The 18,672-nt window shown below is 33.0% G+C and overlaps 1 protein-coding gene across 1 annotated transcript in view; it reads right to left on the minus strand.

Moving 5' to 3' along the window:
* Positions 1 to 3,165: 3,165 nt before the first annotated feature.
* The window catches only part of LOC149419453 (ketimine reductase mu-crystallin), a 105,806-nt gene continuing 90,299 nt past the window's right edge, over positions 3,166 to 18,672 (minus strand). The window contains exon 5 of the mRNA XM_089637831.1: positions 3,166 to 3,803. Coding sequence (XP_089493957.1) covers positions 3,739 to 3,803 — 65 coding nt within the window. The 3' untranslated portion in view covers positions 3,166 to 3,738. The remainder of the gene's footprint in view (positions 3,804 to 18,672) is intronic.

Genomic DNA, 18,672 nt, shown 5'->3' on the forward strand with positions numbered 1-18,672 from the left:
TGTTAGATGTAATATTTCTACAAGCATTTATGTGAAAACTCAGTTTTTTATCAAATATTTTGCAGCATTCTTCTACATCGTCACATTGATATATTTCTTGCCATTCTTTTTCGTTACTTAATATTTTAGTGAGAGAATTTATATTAATACTATAGTTGTATTTATCAGTATTATTAACGGCCGTTGTGGTTGGTAATGAGAGATTTTGATGTTTGTAGTCATATTTAAATATACATGCAAAATGATCCGTTACAGCTGTTTTAATTACCGCAGATGATATATTTTGTATATCTTTGGTGTTTGTGAATATGTGATCGATACAAGATGGTCGTTGTCCGATAATGTTTCTGGTGTATGAATTTATACATGAAATGTAATTTAATTCTGCTAACATATTTAAATAGTTATCATTATCGTTAGAGGAGTAGTCTGTTATATTAGCGTTTAAGCCATATAATGTATTATAGGGAGTTAGGACAGCTAATGTTAGCAAGTGTCCGGGTTATACAATTAACCCTCGCCGCACTAGGCAGGCAGCAGAGCTTGAAACTCCAATCTTTCAGGGGGTGGATATTAGACAGTCTCCCAATAAAACAGGTCGCTGGATATGAACGTTTATTGTACATATAAAACAGGTAATCAGACAGTTCTACATAAGGTACATAGCTTTTTAAGGCCTAACTGTTAATAATGGCAATCTACTGAATCTATAGGCTCTGATTGACAAAGGTACATTATTAGCTCACGTGTAAATTACGGCGGATGCGGTGAACGAGGGGGCTGATGCCATAGGCGGGGCCTAGGCTGTTGTGGACGGTAGGGTGGGAATACGACGCCTACAGGGCGGCGTGGGCGGATGCAGGGCGAAGGGCGGCAGCTATCGTTCAGGGCGAAGGCGGCACAGAGGCGGCCTGGGCCGTTGTTGGGCGGCTCACGGCGAAAGGCGGCACAGAGGCAAGAGGCGGCCTGGGCCATTGTTGGAAACACGTGGGCGGCCGTGTGAGCACGGGCCGCGGCCCAGGGATATGACACAATCATATCCATGACGGGGTGGTCGGCTGAAGATTGTCCTGACGTGATGAACTGAGTCTAGAGACGCGGCACATTATAAAACATATGCACGCCGGTCCATATTTACAGCGTAATTCGCGGCAAACGCTAACTCCAAACTATCCATCGTGTTGCTTTCTACGCGTCTCCCTGGGAACTGGCGGGTGGCGGGCTCGCGGCAAGTACTTTTCTCGCGTCGGCGCGATATGGAAGGGATATCCTTATATGGTCATCTTCTTCTATTAGCCATCTTATTGGTTGATAGCCCGCGTGTTCCGTGTCATGCGACGATATCTCCGTTGTACGTGTATGTATTGGTGAGCTAACACGCTATGAGTACGTGATTCGTATCCGAGGCCACGTGTTGATATATTCGTAACTGCGAAGATACCATTTACTATGGGCAACCATAACAAGTCATTAGCGATATTTACGTTAATATCTCCGATGAGTATTGTTTTTTTGTTTCTATGATGTTGTAATATTTTTTTTAATTCTTCTATGTATGTGGTTATAGCAGAAGAGTGTGTCCAATAAATAGCAATGATATTAAATGAATAATTCATAAAATTTATCTCCAAGTTTAATACCTATATTGACATTATTCACCATTATTTCATTTACACTTGTGACAGCGTAAATATTTGATACAAATATGGCGACGCCGCTATTTCTGTTAATTTTATATTTTGTTGCATAGTACGAGTAAGCCGGTATATTATAATTAATTTCACTCGATGAATGCGTTTCTGATAATATTATACAGTCAAGTCTATTCAATTGTTTAATAGTTATTAGAAATTCTTCTAAATTTTTTTCCAAAGATCTAACGTTCATGTGTATTATTATTAGGCTGGCTGTAGGTTTTATATCTATAAAATCGTTTGTATTATTTACCATGTCAAAAATCCTTTCGTCTATTTTATATGAATTATCTATTGCGTTTATTATAAAGTCGTTCATTTTGAGGTAGTAACAAAATTAACAATGATGTTGGCGCTGGGAATACACTTTACATTTGCAATTATAATATTACATGTGTTGGCTTGTCTATTATCACTGCGTGTTAACACTTTGCGGGCGGGCTTTTCGTAATATTTTTTTGAAATATTGTGCATATTATTTAGGTTTTCGTTAGATTTGTGATTAATAATATGCATCATTAGTCGTAATCGATGCGATCCCTCGCAATTTTCAGCATTTTGTTTCTATAGTTGCACTTGTTCACCTAAAAACATTTTTCAGCTGACTTCTAAGGTGTTGAAATAGAGGATTCCTGTTAAGAACACGGATTGCTACAGGAATGAATACTGTGTATATTTTCTCGTATACAGGTAAAGTAAAAACCCATTTTGTACTTTTTCTTTTTCTAAGACATGGTTTTGTTCAGAAGGGGCCCAAATAATGAAGCTTTATTCCAGGATACTGCGAACAAGTATTTCATATGTTCTCCAAATTGTGATTCCTTTTAAATAAACATTTAATTTTCAGATATGTGGGATTTTAAAAAGTACACGTTTTACTTGATCGTGCCATTTAATCCCGCATCTTAATTTTATTCTCTTATACGTCACATCTGATTCCCTGACGCTTGATCCCCGATAATTGAATCCTCAGACAGTTGATCCCCGGATACTTGATACCCCGGACAAATAATAGCCACCTAAAGTATTTTTTAAATATTTATATTCGTGAATACCAATATGAACATAAACTGACCTAGACTAAAGCAGATATAAAATAATGAATTGAAAATGTTTTATCACAATATTTGAAAAGTAAGAACATATTTGACATTAAAACGATGTATTTGAATAAGAAATAATGTATTTTTGTAATTACGTTTGGTAGCTATATTTTTATCAATTTACTCTTACACTATTTAAATATAATATCAAATATTAAATTATGCCTACGAATATGAAGACTTGAGGGATCAATTGACAGAGGGACAAACTATCCGGGGGTTGAACTATCGGGTATCAACTGTAGGGGATCAACTATCAGGGAACCGAGAGTCGGGTCACTGTTATATCTTCAACCAAAGTTTTGCGAAGGAAAAATAAAGTTAAACTCAATTTTTAATTACTTTTATTCGAAAATATGGACTTGATTATTTTTTTATTATTTTGGTACAATATTTTTTACATTTCAGAGATATTCATAATGTTGGCCGCACTGGGTGGCTTACCCGTGCTGAGGCCTTCATTTTATAATATAATACACACAATACATTTAAAGAGAAAATAATACATTTAAAATATAATCTTGTGTGTTTGTGAGTGATGTGTTTTTTATATTGGTTTTGAGTGTTACGTGTAGGTTTTTTTATTTTATGTTATGAAATTTTTTTAAATTTTCTTTTTTGTTCTTTAATCCATTTTGTAATGTTGTGTCTTATTTTATTTATTTTTGTTTTCCTCAATTTTATTTTCAAGTGTTAGACTGTTGAATGCTTTTATAGCGTGGTATTGATAGTGTCTTTCTCCAAAGCTTGTATTTACTGTCGGTGTTTTCTTTGTACGCTTGTCTAACTGGTCTGTTAGTGAAATTTGTATTTTTTGTCAAAAAGGAAGTTTAGTAGTGTTTTAAGGTATAATTATTATTATCTATCAGAAACGTTTGTAATGCTGAAAAATGTTCATCAATTCCGTTGATCAGGTCTGGAAAACCCAAAGGTGGTTTCTCCTATACTTTTTTAGTCTTGAGATTGTACAAAAGTCGAGCCACTGCCGCATCTTCAACTGCAGAACCTGGTGAAGTAAAACAAAAACTTTATTAACAAATCCGGATTTAAATAATTGGGTAATCTTCATTATTTTCTGAGCTAAAGTCCTGATTACCATAAGCCAGTTACACAAATAAGAACTCTTTAAACTTGCTTTTCGTTTCTCCGCAGGTTAACTGACTTACTTAATTTCTTTACGCAGACCTTTCTTCGTTCCTTTGAAATTCTTATTTTCTACTGCGATATATATATTTTTTTGTTTTTTTACTTAAAATATATTTATTAAATAATTAATCAATTTACAAAGTATGATCAATAATGTTAACAAAGATAATTCATAAAATTAGTACAATTATGACGGGTTGTTTCGGAGAATTTGAAAAATTCATCAAATTTCAACGTTCATTTCCGGGTTCTGTGAAAGTCCTATTCAAGTTCTGTTATTATATCATTATAGGCTAGTTGCTTGACAAAACTGAAATTAAAACAGAACTTGAAAAATCTTTCACTGGACTGGAAAATGAACGTTTAAATATGATGAATTGTTCAAATTCTCCGAAACAACCAGTCCTTAGTTTTCACTGCTTTTGATTTTTAATATTCCTCTTCTATAGAAGCTGACGCTTGTGTCTAGAAGAGTGGTGAGTATCAAGATGAAGAAAATTTAGTGTTTGTTATTAAGATTTTATTTTCTTCAGGGCCTCCTGTGTGGAGTTAATATAAAAAAAGAATATTAATTACAAACACTAAACAAAATTAAAATTAATTACAAAGATAGTTTCAACATTTTGGTATTTTTACATTGAACTTCTCTTTAATTTCTTTTAGTAGGTGTTTATCGTTTTCTATTGTGCTGATATTTTCGGGTAGGCTGTTGAAGTATTTTTTCCCTAGATATATGTAATTTTGTTGAGCAAAAGTGGTGTTACATTTTTGTGTTGGAAATATATATTTTTGACGAGTACGATTTTCAGTTTAAAAGCTGTGATTTTGTTTTTCTTTTATTATTTGAGTTATTATGTTTTTTTGGACAAGATCATTAAATTATAATACTTTAAATTCCTTAAAAATTAGATGTTTTGGATAATCTCTTGGTTTTTTCAATATTATTTTTATAATTAGATGTTGTACAATTTCAACAGGGAGTAGATTTGTTTTGTATGTAGCTTTCCAGCTGATTACACCGTATTGGAGATTTGATAGTACAAAAGCGTGGTAGAATATATAGAAAATTTCGAATTTTCAAAAATATATAAATTAATTTTCTTATTTTGTTGACGGTTTGGTTTATTTGATCTTTCCGGTTTAGGTTTTTGTCTATTTTTTTCGAATTTTTCAATGTGGAACAGTTTATTGTACAGTTTTTTTTATTATGTTTTTTTTAAATTGTCATTGTAATTATGTCAAAATTTTGTGGAACGTCATTTGATTTATAAAATAAATATTTATCTTCGGTTTTCGGTTACTAAGTGCTAAAGGGTTATTTTATATTTTGTAATAAGTGGGTAGGAACATAATTCTATGTATTGTGTAATATATTATTTTTTTTTATAATCATAGTAAAAAAATAATTAATTCCCACATGCAGTGGATGTGCAATTCTATGTAATCCATTTTGGCATCATTGCAAGCAATCTTCTTTAAATCTCTAAATGGTGTAAAATAAAGTCACTATCCACTTCTGTCTGTTTGTGCGCTTAGTTCTTCTAAACTATGCGACGGAGTTTGATAGGATTTTCACTATCATTTAGAGAATTTCTTTTGAATATACAAAAAAGGAAAGCAGAGTAAAGTAGAGCAACGGTGGTTACACGTCAACTAGTATAAAAAACCCCGTAATGCTTGGGTATTGCCACAGACATAAGAATATATAGACTAGAAATTAAAGGTGAGGGGTAAAATCAACTGTTGAAGAACGAAGGGGGTAGAGCTGACTGTGATTCGTCAATAAATCAACCTGACAGGGTATAGGCATCTCGCATTATAATATCACCATTTAGTTCTTAAAAGTAAAATCTGCTTTTGAATGAATAGACATTTTTACATGGGAGCGCAAATTACTCACAACGTTATGAACTAATTTGCGAAGTCCAAATTCGGCAAAGTAAATTTCTTCTATTTTCAGAGTCGTAGTTAGTTTCAGAGTATTTAGTTAAGACACTTTTACAAATGTTTAATAATTTACTTACCACAGTAAACAACGATGAGCACACTTGAGAATCGCTATATTGTGATGTGATAGTATATGTTTCTAAAACTGGTCCATATAATACGGTGTGAATAAGCTTAAAATAAAGTAAAATAATGCTTACTTATGGAATTTAATACGACAATTGGGTTTATTCTCTTTTTCACATCTATTTTTACAAGTTTTCATAGCACAAGTCAACATTTTGCCGTGTTATTTCGTAAAATGAACCGATGATGCCTCGACCATAGTTCGCACAAGAATGATGACGTCACGTTTTCAAATTTCACTTGAGGCCATACGCGAGCCCAGCCGGCTCCAATGGAACCGGTATGGGGAGTGGGGATAATACGCTTTTAATCACTTAGGGCAGATCTACTAATATTCATATGTCTATGGGTATTGCTTATTTTCTCAGTCGTCTCCGACTTCTGCTGTTAAAAAATTAGGTTACATCGACTTTAATTCGACTCCGTTTCTCGATGTTTTGTAATCTAATATTTTCGGGCGCTTTATTTGGTAACGCTGGCCAAACCGGTTCCATGATAACTCAACACAGTGACAATTCAACATAATTTTAATATTTTTGGGCATTTTATTTGGTAACGCTGGCTAAACCGATTCCATGATAACTCAACACAGTGACAATTCAACACACTTTTAATATTTTCGGGCGCTTTATTTGGTAACGCTAGCTAAACCGGTTCCATGATAACTCAACACAGTGACAATTCAACACACTTTTAAAAAGTGATATAAATTAATTTTAATGAGAAACGATGAAAAAAAAAATTTTTTTATCCTAACCTCACCTAACCTACTTAACCCTAGTTAATAAAGTTTTTGTTTCATCACTTTCCATGATTTTATATAACTTTTTAAAGACGTGATGATTTATCCGGTCACCCTATCTCCTATCCCCCAACGGTAAGGAGAACCCCAAGCAACGTCGGGTAAGTCAGCTTGTAATATATAAAAAAAAAATCAGCTGCGTACGTTTGTGCTCCCAAACTTGAAAAGTAGTTGACTGATATAGATTAACAGGAGTGCCAGAGAAGCCAGGAGTAGTTTGAATGGTAGAATAAGTCGGGGACGCCTTTCAGCCTTACTAATAAAATTCTTTCCAACCGTTAAACGGTTTTTTAGTAACACATTAAATTAATAATACACAAGAACGAATATGAGTTCTTAGTAATATGTCTATAACTGGGCTGCGAAAGAACTGGTAGCAAAAGAGCTAGCATCGCATTTTGACAGACTGGCACATCATATTACCGTCTTTAAAAGGTGAGGTTATTTCTGACATTTTATATTTCAATGGTAACAACCGCGTGAATTTTATGTTCATGAAGTAATGTTGGTTTTAATATCATAAATGTATAAATATAAAATACAATTTCTAAGAAAACAACGTTTTTATTGCTCAAACAATGGATCAAAAATGTCTTTTTTATCTAGGAATTATTATAATGCTTATTTAAATTCCATAAGCGATTAAAAAGTGAATTGACAGTTATCTTGCAGATTTCCTAAATAAAAGAGATGTGCTTTCCAAATTTTTGTATTTTCTGCAATTTTATAATTTTTTTTTCACTTTTCTCCTTTTTCGAAATAAAAATATTCCAACTCATAAATATAAATGTATACTTGAAAGTACAAAAATCTTAAAGCAAATTTTATCTAGTTTTTAATATGACATTCGTTTTTACGACGTCTTCAAAAGATACATATATAGCACATTTAAACTACGTAAATATTCCGGAATACGACGATAAATTTGAAGTTTATACAACAATTTTACATTAACAATTTAAAAAAAGAAATCTTTCCATGAACTATTTAATAATAACAATAATAATATTTGGATCAATTGTATAGCGCCGTTTTGTGCAAAATCACCTAAAGTGCGCTGCACGAATAATACATTTCTATGTTATTACTAACTATTTTATGGCTGTTTAATGTAATTATCTATTAGTAAGGTTCTAACGTAGACGGTTGTTTATCAATTGTATAAATTTACACAACGTTTATTATAACGGTTGACTATACTATATATACATACGCATATTCTATAAATAAATATGAATATACGTATAATACATATATTATATGAATGAAGGCATGTTAATATAATATGCCTTCATTCATATACGTATATTATAAAAATGTAAATGAATAAATGCATATTATATTAATATAAATAAACATATGTATGAAATATATATTATATAAATAAATATGAATAAACGCATATTATATATACATTAAGTGAATACACGTATATTACATATATTTTATAAATATATATGAATATACGCATACTATTTATATTAAAAGCACTATGAAATAATACACGATTAATAATTTACGTTATACACAAGTCTCGGAGCCTTTTGGACAATGACATCCTGAATTTGAGGAATTTAGTAAGGATGAAGAATGAGGGCAAGAAGCGGGCCCGGAAGTACTATCAATGTATTTATTACTTATACTGACACATAAATCCTTTTTGCAAGGGTGTTTTTTCATGGATTTAAAATGTACAGTAATAAAACAAACAAAAAGTAAAAATATCAGAAGTTTGTGAAAAACTATCTCTCTTATCCTGACAGTTCTTAAAATTCTGAATAAAGCTCGTCTTAAAAACACAAACCAAACATTTTTGTCTTGTAAATTGGCGAAAGTCGGAAGTAGAGTCAAAGCACGTTGCTGCTAAGTTTTCAGAGACGGAAGCAGACAAATTGGATTTATTTTTCAAAAAAGTTAAAAGTCCAAAAATCATTATTGTAATGCCGTAAATCCAATAAGAGTTTCTTCATCTTGCTAAAAGCTTTAAAGTTGCTATCGAAAGTTGGTTCAGCTGAATAATCTCAAACTTTCCAGCTTTTCTTTATCTAATATGCACCAGGATGAGATATTAAAAATTCAAGAACGAAGATTAAAAACCTGCAAAAGTCTTAGGTTTCATCTTTTAGAAAGTATTTTGCGAGAAGTTTTCTGAATCACAGACATCGGAAAAAGCGCATAATTAATCATTTTTATTAGAGTACCTGAGAACTGGGTGCACTTTTATTAGAGTACCTGAAAAATGGGTCCATTTTTATTAGAGTACCTGACAACTTCCAAGTCATACGTTCATCATTTACACTCATTGTATCACAAATAAATATGTGATTCATGTCTATCTCCATACAATTCACTTGATGTAGTATCATGAAATCCACATTTTAACTTTTTAAAAACTAGATTAAGTCGACTTTCGTTGGATTCTCCGTATCTTACTCCACAGGATAGATAATGTGTCTTTCTCGAGCGTCCCCGACATTTTTTAACATTCAAATTACTCTCTAAACACTCTCGGCACTAATAAGAACAAGTTTTAAAAGATCAGTGAAATTGATCCAGTAGTTTTGAGTCAATAACAAACAAAGAAACATTCATTCACTCAAACATCCATATATGTATGTAATATATATATATAATATATATATGGATAAAATGAGAACAATAAACTGATATAGATTATTTAGTTAGATACTTGTACACATTTAAACCTAACGTTATGTTAAAAATAACTGTTAAATTGTGATTTTGAATCAATAAATTTTATTTTTATTATTTTACATAATTTTTTTTCAAAAATTATCTCATGTGCACAGTGTATTTTAAAGAAAAAACAGTCATGAAAGTTTTACTTCTCTATAACTATGCAAGGTTCTTGTGTTTGATGAGAAATTTTAGGCTCAAATAATAAAATGAAATAATAAAATAATAATAATCAAACAGAAAATCTTTCAAATTATCAGCTAATAATTTTTCATTTATTTTTTATTGTAGAAAGCAATCACTTTGTGGTGTGACATATTTAAAATGAAATAAAATACTTTTTTTTTTTAAACCACGAATTTTAATAATTTTTAGAACCGGCCGGTTTCGCTTTACTCAAGCATCTTCAAGGTACAAATTATTATATATAAGCTCACCCTTTGTACTTCTTGTCTAGTAATATTTTTTACCCTGAAGATGCTTGAGTAAAGCGAAACCGGTCGGTCCTAAAAATTATTAAAAACTCGTGGTTTTAAAACAAAAAGTATTTTATTTAATTTAAAAAAATTTTCGAACACATTTCCGAATTATAATAAAATTCATATATGTACCTCGTAATTTGTCCAATTTGACTTAGGCTGGCCGCATACATACGTTTTCCGTATTCGATTTCCGAATTCGTTTTCCGTATTCGGAATTCCGTGAGACTAGCGCAAACGTTCGTTTTTCTTCATTCGGAATGTATAAACGTCAGAACCAGTGTTGCCAACAAGGGCGATATATCGCCATTTAGGCTACTCAGAGCGAGAATCGGCGCCGAAAAAATCTAAAAGGCGACTGGTCGCCAATTAAGCTACTTCAAAAAAAAACAATTTTAAACATGTCCCGAAATTCTCTAGCGCCCCCCCCCCCCCCCCCCCCCCCCATGAAATTTATTTTTGTGGGGACAAATTTTATTTTTTTGTAATTCTCTAGCCACCCCCCCACGAAATTTTTATTTTCACGTAAAAAAATCAATTTTAAACATGTCCCACCTAACAGCAAATTCGGCTACTTTACGCTACCTTATGTATGAGAAACGGCGATATTAGGTCAAGACCCGTTGGCAACACTGAATTACTGACAGGAAATTTCCGAACGTTTGCGTCGACACAAACAAAATGTATGCAAGAGCTGCGTTCCACGTGACGTCATTAGGTTTTTTCCATTCGGTTTCTCCGAACGCGCCGGCTTGCATTCGGAACGTGCGTAAAGAATTTGTTCCGTTCGGAACTAAAACGAACGTGTGCGGCAGTTAATGTATTTTCTACTGATTCCGTGCATTCGGATGTCCGAATACGGAAAACGAATTCGGAAATCGAATACGGAAAACGTATGTAAACGTATGTATATATCTTCAATCCATCCTCTATAGGGTCTACCCGCAGCCGCTGTGCCCACATTATACACCGGTGAGGCATTAAAAAGTCGGCGATGTGTGATTGCGTTGCGGTGCAGACCACCGAACAAGTGGTCAAAGAATGCCCGCTACATTCATTCCCCGGCTGGATTGATGAGATCCACAGGGCAACGCCTGAGGCTAGACTAGCTTACTGACCTAGATGATCCCCTCTGACTCCCCCACAATACGAAAAAAGAAGAAAAGACGATCCTCTTTTAAGGAATAATACGTAGCAATTTATGTACACATGACACGTAGTAATTCATTCCAAGTACGCAAAGGAAAAAAATGATTTGGAAGCACCACGATATTTGCATGTTCCCTCAGGTAAACAAATCATTAAAAGATATTTTAAAGTCTCTCTTGCTAAGAGGTTAAGGAACTTTGTTAGCCGTTATTATACCGGAACGAATGTATGCACAGATGATGCAATCGTGTAATAAAGAAAAAACAAGATATACGACGTGGGCGTGTTTCGTAATCCAAAAATTAGACTATTCTTATTTAAAATACAGAACTATGTTTCATCCTCATCATGAATTTTTCATTTCTATCTATTGAGATGGCGATATAAGACGTCAGATAAGTGTAAGAGAGACACAATGCAAGCTAAATAGGTTAGAACAAAAGTAGGTACTAAGTCAGTGGCAACTTTGGTTACTTTGAAGACATTTCTAGTGTTCTCCTTTTTTCTATGAAAAAAAAACAGACCAACAAACTGTAGCGTGTTAATTTACGCAGAACAACTTATTGTTCTCCTTTTTTCTATGGAAAAAAAACAGACCAACAAACTGTAGCGTGTTAATTTACGCAGAACAATTTATTGTTTTTTACTTGCGAGGATGTCTGGAAAATTCAAAAAGTTTGCCATTAAAGTATTCGGAGCAGTCAAGCTCGCCCTAAGCACTTTAACTTTTTAAGCTGTCACGGGGAGCCTGGCAGATGTGAAACACCGAATTGATTTTTTATTGAAGGAAGTGAAAATAAAAGTAAACAAGTCTCTTTATATTTAATAATAAAACAAGTAGTTTTATTAAAATAAACCCAAAGCAATTTATATTAAAAAATCATCATCAGTTAGAGTAGATCCATCGCAAATTTCAGTGACAATAGAAGCAACAATACCGCACAGAGTTTTGGAGATCGATTTAATAGGCTGGCCGAATGAAACGTCATTCCGTGAAAGAGCGTCGTCCCGTTTTGACACGCTTGCTACGCAAGAGTAGGTTTCCTCCACCTTTAATTAAATATTTTCGCTTGCTCCTACATTCCAATTTACATAATATACCTATGATCTCCTTTTAAAACTGTCGTGTTTGCTGAGCAGAGCGTAGTTTTAACTAGACCGAAAGATTAGTTCTTCAAATGTGAAATCTTCGTGTTTGTTTAAACTTTTCACTTCTATTTTTTTCAATAATATTTTAGGTACTGTAACTTTAAGTACCTACCTACCTACCTACCCGTTTGAAAAAACAATTGTCATTGAGATAGTAACGTTTCTTTGGATTAATTGAAATTAATATTTAGATTAATAAATAAAAAACGTAGCAGTGGCGGCTCGTGACTTTTAGGTGTACTAGAGTGCTAATATTACAAAATATGTCATTATTGATGTTGTTGTAGCTGTAAACAATTTTTCTTTTCTTTGAAAATTTTTTGTACGAAGATTTTCGGGAAATTTCACTTTGGTCGTGAATTTTTGAAAAATAATAAAAAACCGTTTTCAGCTAAAACCACATCAATAATGCTATTTTTTTAATTGGTAGGTAGGGATTTAAGTACCTACAAGTTTTATAATTTGTGAGGAAATTTCGGTTTTAATTTACTAAGCAATAGAAAATAAAAACTCCTTTTTTAACGCGTGGTTGCAGAACTATTAGTAAAGCTTTATAGAAGAAAGTATCATACGATTTGTTGCCCAAATAACATTGTTTAATTTTGCCAGTTCAGTGAAAATTAAGATGAGCCTCGCTCACAGGGTGACCATGAAACGTCAGTCCGCTATTAAACACGAACTCGAGATCCTTCATAGTAGAGACACGTTTTAGGTTATATCATGGCTTATCCGCAGATCCCATCTGTGACTTCTGATAACTCTGCGAGGCTGTTTGAATGAATCATGAGATATGAAACTTTAGTGTTCTCAATGCGTGTAGCTGCCATGGTTATCTGTTAATAACGTGTGCCGTGAAAAATAACTACTGTTTGTCAATGTCAGGAAAGTATAATAGCTGATGTTTACGCAACTCTATGCATCACATTTTAGCATATGTTACTACATTCCTTCACCCAATTACCTGTCCCAGTCTGACAGTGTGGAGTACCCACATACCTACATCATCACCTAGTGACATTACAACAATTTATCATTATTATTATTTTTTTATTAGTAAAAAAAGATATACGAATTACATTACACAATATAAAACAGTTATTAATTACATAATATAATATAAGTATTTGATGTACCCCCATAAATAAGCAGGGCTTGTGTGTATGGGGGGTGTTTTTATATTGGTTTATATTTGATATGATTCAGTTCAAGTGTTCGGAATACTTTTTAAGGTGGCTTTTGAATTCGTTTATATTTGCATTCATGTTTCTAATCCTTTCTGGCAATGAGTTAAAAAATTTAGCTCCGAGATATTCCTGGTTGAACTGTCCTATTGTTTTTTTTCATTTAGGAGTAGGTAGTATTGACGTTTGTCTAAGATTTCTGTTATTTTTAAAGGGTGCAATTTTATTTTGAATATTGTTTTTATAATAATTTAATACTTTTTAAGGTGGCTTTTGAATTCGTTTATATTTGCATTCATGTTTCTAATCCTTTCTGGCAATGAGTTAAAAAATTTAGCTCCGAGATATTCCTGGTTGAACTGTCCTATTGTTTTTTTTCATTTAGGAGTAGGTAGTATTGACGTTTGTCTAAGATTTCTGTTATTTTTAAAGGGTGCAATTTTATTTTGAATATTGTTTTTATAATAATTTAATACTTTTTAAGGTGGCTTTTGAATTCGTTTATATTTGCATTCATGTTTCTAATCCTTTCTGGCAATGAGTTAAAAAATTTAGCTCCGAGATATTCCTGGTTGAACTGTCCTATTGTTTTTTTTTCATTTAGGAGTAGGTAGTATTGACGTTTGTCTAAGATTTCTGTTATTTTTAAAGGGTGCAATTTTATTTTGAATATTGTTTTTATAAATTTGTAATGTTGCATGGTAGAAGTATAATGCACTTAATTTTCTGACCTTAAATTGTTTGAATAAAAGTTCGGACGAATGTGAATAGGGTTTTTTTTAGGGTTTAAATTGTTTGTATTTGATTTTTATATGTACCGCTCCAGCCTATAATGCCGTATTATATAATTGATTGACAGAATGCGAAGTATGTGGTTCTAAGTAATTTTTCGTTAAAAATATCTCTTAAACATCTAAAAATATATGTTAGTTTCCTTATTCTGTCGTTCAGAATATTAATATCTGATAATATAATATTTATTTTTATTATATATTACCAGTTAAGAAAACTGGTGCAGTAAACATGAAAAAATGAGTTGATTTATTGAAATCGTGTTAAATACGTGATGGCAATCTATTTCCTCATAAAATATCTGTCCATTCCGAATATGTGGTATGCTTTTCCTGATTAACATTATGATGAAATGCCACAACATTTGCATTTTACCGATACTTTGTTAGGAAATTTGTCAATTCATTTGTTAGAGGTCTGCACTCCCGTTTTCAACAGGAATACGAATGATTTGAGCAGATTTTTAATAAATGAGCAGTATTTTTGTTATTTGTTTTTGGGGTGTTATGCCGTGTTGCGCTAACTCCTTCTTTAGCCAACGTTTTGGACAGCATTGCAGTGTCCATCATCAGGGCAGATGTGTTATTTGAGGTTGTGTTAAAATGTGAGCTTATGTATGAGGTTGTGATACCGTGTTGCCAGCTCTAACCCTCTGAGCTAACATTAACGTATCATTTTTTATTTAAAGTGGTTTAGCTCTGGTGTAGCCGTCAATTACCGGATACCAAGAACTATTGAGCTTAGCTCTATCGTCTCTATTAAAGTCAGTGTTTGTGGAACACCCGCGATGTTCCTCAAGGCCATGCTATCGATTTGCAACAAAACGTATACCAAAGACCAAGGGTAAGTTAGAAACCCTTTCCAATTTTAACTGTTAATCACAGCTACTCCAATATTTGTGTCAAATATTGATTACAGTCCACAATAAACTACAAACTAATTCGTAGACAAGCTTCCGATTCACACCTTCAAAAAATACATTTTGACTTTTAGATCCAAACAGCCAATAAACTTTGAGTATTATTACACTGTCCGACGTCGTATAATGCCATTCCACTTTATTTTGAATTTGTACTGAGACCGAATTTCTGAATATGAAATTTACGATTGGAACTTCTGAACTAAAGTTTGGGAAACAGTAGACCTCTGAACTAAAGTTAGGCGAACAGTAGAACAGTAAAATCATAAGATTTGAAAGTAGGTACATAAATACCTACCCACTTAATTATAAACGACAGTATATTATATTTTATGTATCATTTTGTTTTTGATCTCAAATAAGGATTTTTTTTTTAACGAAAGACAAACATTCCCGGGTTACGAATAACCTTACAATATTTGAAAATCTCCTACTACCACCACAGTAAGCTGAAAATGTGTCTTGTGTTGTGATGGAGGACTTAGCCAGCCGAGGAATTGAACACACTACCCCCGAGTGAGACCCAAGCGCGATGTCAACTCGGCCACCGACCGGTCAATTATTATACAATTAGCCAATGAAACATCTCAATGACAATTCTTTTTTTAAATTTTCTTCAGGCAGGTAGGTACAGAATCTCTCTTGAACCATAAGACGGAAAAGAATGAGTATTTCTGAAAACCGGACAGCAAATCATTTCCTAATAAAATGTTGTATTTTACGAATTGTTTATTTTTTTTGACGCGAAGTCGGAACACCTGTTCCGACTTCGTGTTAGTACATTCCTTTTTTAATAAAATTTTAACATGAAATCTATCAATTCATTCGTTAAGGGCCCGCAGTCCCATTTTTAACAGAATTAAAAATAATTTGAAGAGATTTTAAATAAAATATCAATATTTTATATCTGTACGTTTTTTCCGTGTAAAACACCCACGAAAACGGAAATTACAAACAAATCAACAGGATTTTTAAGTTTTTTTTTAAATTTCCCTGGTTATGAATAACCCGAAAAAATCTTCTAATACTCCCACAGTAAGTGGGAAATGTTGCTTGTGTCGTGTTGAGTTGATGGTATGATTCTTGGGTGGAATCCAAACGCGATTCTAACTCAATGAATATTACGCAGGTACATACAAAAATAATATGTTTAACAATATCCTTCTCTCAGAGAACGATATTTATTTAAATTAAATGTTAAGATTCAAACGGTTTCATATTAAACTCGTATCGTATCGAAAAATAATTTGAAGGCATTTTATTATTGAATCCTCGTAAAAAAACGGTATCGCATAATTCTTTTATTATAAAAACGTAAATTTGAACTGTGCAAGAAATTGAATCAAAACGCCAACAGATTTCTCAGAAAATCTAATATGATCACATAAAATTTTATATTTACTTTTGTGTACATCAAATATTTAGTAAAGACATTGTATATCATTGTTTTGTTGATTCCAGACTCAGGATTACATCTTTGGATCAGTAGAATCTACTTTAGAGAAGTGTAGTAATACAGCCTTAATGGGCTTACAACCCTTTCAGAGTAAACAAATAAACTACCTTTTCCATCCCTTTATTCCTTCCCAAACATAGTTCAGACCAATTTAAATTAAACCCATAGACGAATGGATAAAACAGTCCTTAGTCATTAATTAATCAATAAACATTTTAATTTCGGTTGTGATGTGATGTGATGTGAGTGCTTAACATTCTGAAATTTAAAAATAAATGATACAAATTTGTAGGACATATTACATTTTACATAATGAATTCACGCAGCCGGAAAAAAAATCATTTATGATGATTTTTACTAAAAATATATTTTATTTTCTTGTGATTTTTCACAGGTCACATGTATATTATATTCTCATTTCTTACTTTGTATTAAATATTACCAAATGATCGTTGATAAATTATTATAAGCGATGATTATTAGCCTGAGACTCAAATATAAATTGAAAACACTTCCGGAGGAAAAATAAATGTCACCGACGCGAACTGAACCCGCACCCTTCTGATTGCCCGTCAGGTGCACTAAGCCACTGTGCTACGTCGGCTTATTTTTAACCGCCAAATAATTCAATGAATACAAGTATTTTATTCAATAATTATTGCTTATTGATTTTTTCACCTGAAAACAGCCCACATTATTTTCAACTCTGTATTGGCATACATTGTTTCAACATTTACATTCATAAATCAGCTAATATCTATTGCGTATATGTTTTACTTTACAACCTATCCATTTGAAAAGCGTGCCGATTCAGGAATGTACAGAAAGTTTATAAAAACTTTAGGAATTTAAATAAAACCCACCTAAGTAATCACTTGATCCATAACACACAGCTGTCTAAAACCTCGAGCGACGCCTAAGACTCAATTATATCTTATGTAATCAGTTTCTTTCTTTCATGTATTCATTTTCCTTTAGAAATTACGATCCCACATTCTCGAACTACCCTTCCCGAACCCGCCCACCATTGCAATGCAAACAACCATGACCGAGAAGCTAAGACCAAGGCAGGATCATTCCAGAAAACGTGAGGGATTTACAGATAGCTGAACTAATAAGTTAATTACGACATTTCACAGGGAGGTTGAACCATTCGTATAAATAACCCACGAGTTAACTAACATCATTTTATCGCTGCATGAGGAGGCGGACGGGAACAAATCCCACAAAGCTACTGCATTATTAGGAAATGGGTTAATTTACAATATCGGATCGTTAGGCGATTTCCGGAGCACGGTCGCGCTGTTGATAGCCAGACTGATATTGTTAATTCAAATCGATATATGCTGGTAACAATGGTCCATCTGACTTTGAATTGATAATCCTAAACGTCAAACGGCTATGTCAAAGTTAAACATACTAATAAATTGACAATTTCGAATTGAAATATTAACTTTAACGTACATTGGCAGTACGCTAGTCCTTTTTGATATTACAAATAGAGTTAACTAGTTAATGAGTTTTTTATTCATAACTAACAACTTTTGTTTTTCCAGGCTGGAACGGAATCAATTGATCGCGTCTTAGATTGATTAATTAAGGATATGGATCGTGTACACGATTTCTTTCGATTCTAAGAGCTTAGTTAGTGTACTGGACGGGAGTCCGCACAAGACTGTAGATTTGGGCGCCGGTTTCAAACCGTGTCTTCAACCGATGAGAATGCTCCTTTACGGCCGATGATGATGATGGTTGACAAATTTATGAAAAAATGTGCCTCCCGCACCCAGTACTTGGTGAATGTGGCCAACAACGTCCGTTACGTGTTAGTTTACTTCCATTCATTAATAAGGCAGTTATTTTGGATATTTTCCAAAAAGCTGTGCATATTGTTAGCTTATGCAACACCTTGAAGGCCGCGTTAAAAGCAGCGGCTTTTGTTTACCCACTATCGTAATAATATTCTGACTCTGCTCGCAAATATCGCTAACTAACCGTGGATATCGGATTTCGTCAATATCGTATTGAGGGC

This window comes from Hesperophylax consimilis, chromosome 12, assembly GCF_061612785.1.
Source record: "Hesperophylax consimilis isolate HC1 chromosome 12, BYU_Hcon_1.0, whole genome shotgun sequence".
Taxonomy (NCBI): domain Eukaryota; kingdom Metazoa; phylum Arthropoda; class Insecta; order Trichoptera; family Limnephilidae; genus Hesperophylax; species Hesperophylax consimilis.